The sequence below is a fragment of the Talpa occidentalis genome, unplaced genomic scaffold, assembly GCF_014898055.3.
Source record: "Talpa occidentalis isolate TD23 unplaced genomic scaffold, MPIMG_talOcc4v2.1 talOcc4.2, whole genome shotgun sequence".
Taxonomy (NCBI): Eukaryota; Metazoa; Chordata; class Mammalia; order Eulipotyphla; family Talpidae; genus Talpa; species Talpa occidentalis.
The window spans coordinates 17,454,186-17,459,879 of NW_023602073.1; the positions used below are offsets into that span (position 1 = coordinate 17,454,186).

A 5,694-nucleotide genomic window follows, 5' to 3' on the forward strand; every position below is an offset into this window, starting at 1 on the left:
TTTTGAACCAGAATGGGGGAAGAGTGTGCTTTTTTCTTTTAAGCAGTGTGACTGTTACACAGGAAATTTTCAAAAGCTGTAGCAGGAAGCTAAGGAGAAAGTTTTGATTGAAGAAGTTCCTCTTTGCAAACCAGATTCAGATTCATTCTATTCTAATTTTACTTTTTTAAAAAGGGGGGCAGGGTTAAGCTTGTTTAAAACACCAATAATCTTATCAAAATTCTCCCAGTGTTATAGGGCAGCCCTGATACAAAATGGGGTGCCGGTCTGTTTGTCCGCACCCGTGCTTAAAAGGACTTATCAATACTCTACTGCAGGTACACGTGAAAGGTTAATAAAAGGTTTATTTACAAGGGAAGGGCAAATGAGGAAATGTACAGCTCAGGGAGAAAAATGGGAGACAAAGTTTTAAATGCATCCTACCCAATCTGCCGATCTGGAATCCCAAATGGCACTCTGAGAGCTGGCTGTGAGCCAGGAGCAGTGAAGCCAGAAGGCCAGCGATAGCGAGCAAGACCCCAAGGACCACGTGTTTGGTTTTTTATACCCAACCTGGCTGCTTAACTTCACCCTCAGGTCCCAGCCACCTTCCCTTTGGTAGTGACAGGATTTGTTTTTCCCAATGTCTTGATGACTTTGGTCTGGAGTGGGGGTGGGGTCCACAAAGCCTGTATGGGATTAGCTCAGAACATCCTTTCCCTCTATCACCAGGAAGGCTTTGTAATGACCTTAGTCAAGTATTAGCCCCACCCTATGATTAATCCCCAACTCTACAAAACTAGGTCTTGTCTCTAAAACTGCAGAAGGTTGAGAGGGAATTAATAAAGGAGGACAGAGGAGTCGTTTGGAATTACAGACCCTGAAGACAGTCCAGGGATTATGCTCCCTCTCAGACTTTTGCATGGAAAGAAGTCAACAGATAAGTATTTGAATGATGATAGAGAAGGAAGAAATTTTTGTTTCCAATTCTTCCTCTTTGTGTCCCCCCCCCAACCCCACCCTTTGTTTGGTTCTGGCTGGTCAAAAAATCAAATCAACATTAGATTAACGAGAAAAGCCATATTTAATTGTCTGCATATAGGTTTTCTACAGGGATATGAGAGCCCAGGACAGAAATGAGGTGAGGCATATAGTTTAGGAATGGGATAGAGAAATGGGGCTTCACGGGGGTGAGGAGGAACATTCATGACTGAAAGATGAAGAGCTGTTGGGCAATTAGATATTTGCCCTGCCATATAGATATGTTTTTCATATGGAAAGGTTATTTCTGGTAATAGTAACTAATTTGGGGTAAGACTCCAAGTTCATTCTCAGTAAAGGAGTCATGAACCAGAGGACTTCCATTTATTTCAGCTCTCAACACACATGTCAAAGTGGCATATGTTGGGGAGGCCTATTCTAAACCCCTTGTCAGCATCCTTTGTTTAAGTAAGATTAAAGGGATTGTGAGAGAGTTCTTTGACCTCTAAACCCACCTTCCTCTACATAATGTTTCTCTACTGCCCTAGGAACCATTACCGAACTTACTAGCTACCAAGTGGCAACAAAAAGCAACATGGAGTGGAGCTCTTAACTCAGCTCCTTTGAGCTGATTATCAGTACATTCGACTCGCGATTGTATGGGGAAAAAATTAAAAGGCGAAAACAAGCTTTTCAGCGCAAAGAAACCTATACCTACCTTTCTAGCACGCCCAATGAAGAGAGAGTTTCGTTGGCCAATCAAAACACTGAAGCGTTTCTGGTTATTCACTTGGCTCCACCCCCTTGACAACAATTTGGAAAAAAAAAAATCCCCGCCTGCGCTTGTGGTTCTCAATCAGGTCCGCAGAAGTGCTATTTAAAGGGCTGAGGCGCTTCTTGCGAGTTACTGAGAAGACAATCATGTCTGGTCGTGGTAAAGGTGGGAAGGGTCTCGGCAAGGGAGGCGCCAAGCGCCACCGCAAGGTGCTGCGCGACAACATCCAGGGCATCACCAAGCCCGCCATCCGCCGCCTGGCCCGGCGCGGCGGCGTCAAGCGCATTTCGGGGCTCATCTACGAGGAAACCCGGGGGGTGCTCAAGGTCTTCCTGGAGAACGTGATCCGCGACGCCGTCACCTACACCGAGCACGCCAAGCGCAAGACGGTCACGGCCATGGACGTGGTCTACGCGCTCAAGCGCCAGGGCCGCACCCTCTACGGCTTCGGCGGCTGAAGTAACAGCATCCGCCATACTTCAGTGGAAAGAAACAAAAGGCCCTTTTCAGGGCCGCCCACGGTGTCTCTTAAAGGGCTGTTGCACGGCGCATGAATGGTGTTGCTGAGCTAATGGTATAAAACTCGATCTGTGGTTTCTGAGTACAGAAACTTTAATGTTATTTAACATCAACTTTTATAGAAATTTAAGAGTTTCGCAAAGCGAAAGTAGGTTAGAGGACAGCACGCCAGCAATACTGGCAAGCTAGGAAGTGCCTGTGTTTGAATGGAGCGCGTTCTTTAGGTTTAGCTGATTTGCAACAGCCAGGGGGCATGTTTGTGCCAATGAACTCATGGGACTCCAGCACTTACGCATTTAGGGGGCAAAGTTGGCCAAGGTGCCGGAAACTGCAGTTTTTGATTGCAAAGGCTGGAATTCTCAAGGTTTTTTTTTTTTTTTTTTTTTTTTGGACAAAAGCAGTAAGGGGCTCCTTTACGAAATGGGATGAATCCGGTTATCGTAATTTCTTGTGATGAGAGTCTGGGGTCAGACCACTGAGAAAGTCACTGCCTTGCAGGGCATGTGAAACATACACTCCTGCCCTACGGCTACTACAACTTCAAAGGGAGACGTGCACCACCCTGTACAAGCAAAGCAGAGGTTTTGACTACGCAGATTGAACCATTATGTTTAGTTCTTTCTCCCATTGGCCCAATTAGGTAAATTTGTGTGGAAAAGCTAGGTCCTGAATCATGCCTTAGGACATGCGCGGGCATGTGAAAGGAAACAGTTCTGCACTGGGTTTTTTTTGTTCAGACTCCCCAAATACCAAGACCCCAAATGGTTGACAATATGAATTTAAATTTTAGGATGACTTTCAAGAATGATCAATCACTAAGTGAAAACTGAACCAACCTTAAAAAAAAAATGCTTTAACTGACCCTGAGTGTCTCTTAATTTAAGCGATTTTTGTGGCATCACCTCAGCCTCCAACATCTTAAATTCTAGGATTAATATTTGAGGCTGGGAGTGAGATCTGGAAAAGTTTATACACTTTACAAATAAAATACATAGAATTATAACTGGAATCAGCCAATCGTATTTAAATCTTTTTTTTTATTTTTATACAAGAGCTGGGGTACAGGCCGGAGGCGCGGGAGGTTGAGAGGATTCACCAGAGACAGAGCAGGGAGCAGAATAGGCAGGACCGAAATACACTGCTGAGTGGAGCAGCTGGCGAGACAGACGTCTGCTGCGCCATGTGGGAATTTCCCAGGCCACCGGAAATCGAATCTGCGCTGCAGAGCCTGTGGACAGCTTCACAGCGCTGCGTTCAACTCTCTGGGCCACCAGGAAGGCCCAAATATGAATTTTTAAAATGACATCATTTAATTTATCAAGTGACAAATATTTCAATATTCTTGCAGTTGTGAATTCAAAGTATCTAATTTCTATCAGTAATGAACTTTCTAAAACCTCCCCCATTCAAATCCTGAGATACCTTGATTTCTATACACTGGATCCTTTAAGTCTGTGGATATGGAGATCTAAATCTCCAGAATGACACCAATAACACCTACAGCAAATTTGTCTGGCGTAAAGTCAGATGTGTTTGGGCAATAGCCTGATTTGGCCCCTACAAGCAGACGTTCCTAAGGCAGGTACCTACCTATTCCAGCGTAAGTACCACTGCATAAGCCTGCTTCAGAATGGACGGCTTGAATGTCTTACCATCTTCAGCTCTGCAGATATGTACCGTGCGGCTAATGAAACCTATAATTAATCTCATCACAAAGGGCATGCTAACAGGGTGTTAAGTTATCCAGGAAAGATACCAGTGTTACGCCCTTTGAAGTTTAGGTGGCTCCTGGTGGCACAGGCGGTTGAACACAGCGCTGTTAAGCTGCCCGCAGTCTCTGCAGCACCGGTTCGATCCCCGCCGTCCGGCCGCGAAGATGCCCAACATGGCGAGGCAGACCTCTCCTGTTGCGCCCGCTGCTCTCCTCAGCACTGTTTCTATCGTCTGCCTGTTCTGTTCCCTGCTCGGTCTTTAACGAATCCTAACACCCTAACACCTCTGCCCTGTACCCCGGTTCCTGTAAAAATAAACGATAAAGCAGCCTACAGCCTCTACATCACGAGTTAGATCCCGGCCGGCTAGTGATGTTGAACCCACATGGCGCAGCAGACCTCTTTCTCCCGCAACTCCCCTCAGCAGTGTATTTCAGTCTACCTGTTCTGTTCCCCGCTGTCTCTGGTGAATTCTGATACCCCTCTGATGTCTGGCTTGTGCCCCACGTCTTGTATTATAAACAAACCCGTAAAAAAAATAAAACCTGGCAAGTGTTACACCCTTTTAAGATTATTTAGGTGGCTCTTAAAAGAGCCTTTGGGTTATCTGAAAACTGCGTTGCAGTAAAGCTCACTTCTTCGAAGCCGCCTTCCGAGAGTTAGTTTTCTGGCTCAGCTTGGGCTTCCCGGGTTTCGGCTTGCCGGCTCTTGCTTTCGCAGGGCTCTTGTGTTGCTGCTTAACCTTGGCTGCCTTGGCCTTCCTGCCCGCTTTCTTAACCGCTGTTGCACTTGGCTTCTTGGCCCTCTTGTTGGTCTTGGTACCCTTAGCAGACTTGGGCTCCAAGACCACCTTCTTGGCCTTGGCAGAAGCGGGCTTTCTAGCCCTGCCCTTAGGGACCTCAACAGCAGCCTTCTTGCTGAGCTTGAAGGAGCCCGAGGCGCCGGTGCCCTTGGTCTGCACCAGGGTGCCGTTGCTCACCAAGGCCTTGAGGCCCAGCTTGATGCGGCTGTTGTTCTTCTCCACGTCGTAGCCGGCGGCCGCCAGCGCCTTCTTGAGCGCCACCAGAGACATGCCCGCTCGCTCCTGAGAGGCCGAGAGCGCCTCCGTGATCAGCTTTGACAATGAAGGACTTGGAGCCTTGCGCCGTGCGCTCGTCAGGCCGCTCGGCTTCTTCCCTCGCTTTTTTGCTGGAGGCTTCTCCATTGAAGCTAAGCCTGGATCTGCCGGGACTACAGGTGCAGTCTCAGACATATCAGGGTGGACAAGGACGCGGGAGCCTGACAGGCGTGAAAAGCCGCGGGCCTCAGGGCCTTATATAGAGCAGCGCGCGCTGTGATTGGTGCGCTGCGCAGGCACCGCCCCCGCCCCTTGGGGCGGAGCATTTGTGTTTGTTTTACACCAAAAAGTTGAATCCTAAAAAAATCCACTGCACAAAATCGCCCAGGTTCCATACCGAACGATCCGTGAAGACCCAGACTTCAATTGCATTTTCACTTTTTAACGAAAAATGACCCTCCGTGGCAAAAGTATTCAATAATGTCCTTGGTTTTCCGCCAAATTCAAGGATACGAAGAAAACTTCCTCTTTTCCCCATAAATTTAAAAGTAGTTTGAGTAGGAGACTTATCTTATCACTTCAGAATGGCTTTCCAAATGTTTGGCTTCCAGTATGTGGAGAAAATAACTTATTCAGACCCTGATTTTTATTGAAAATTATTTGTGTATGTG

General features: G+C 47.1%; 1 protein-coding gene across 1 annotated transcript; it reads right to left on the bottom strand.

Moving 5' to 3' along the window:
- Positions 1–4,532: 4,532 nt before the first annotated feature.
- On the bottom strand, positions 4,533–5,241 carry H1-6 (H1.6 linker histone, cluster member). Its single transcript, XM_037519034.1, has one exon. It carries the CDS (start codon positions 5,216–5,218, stop codon positions 4,598–4,600), a length of 621 nt encoding a protein of 206 aa, XP_037374931.1. The 5' UTR covers positions 5,219–5,241; the 3' UTR covers positions 4,533–4,597.
- Positions 5,242–5,694: the final 453 nt, after the last annotated feature.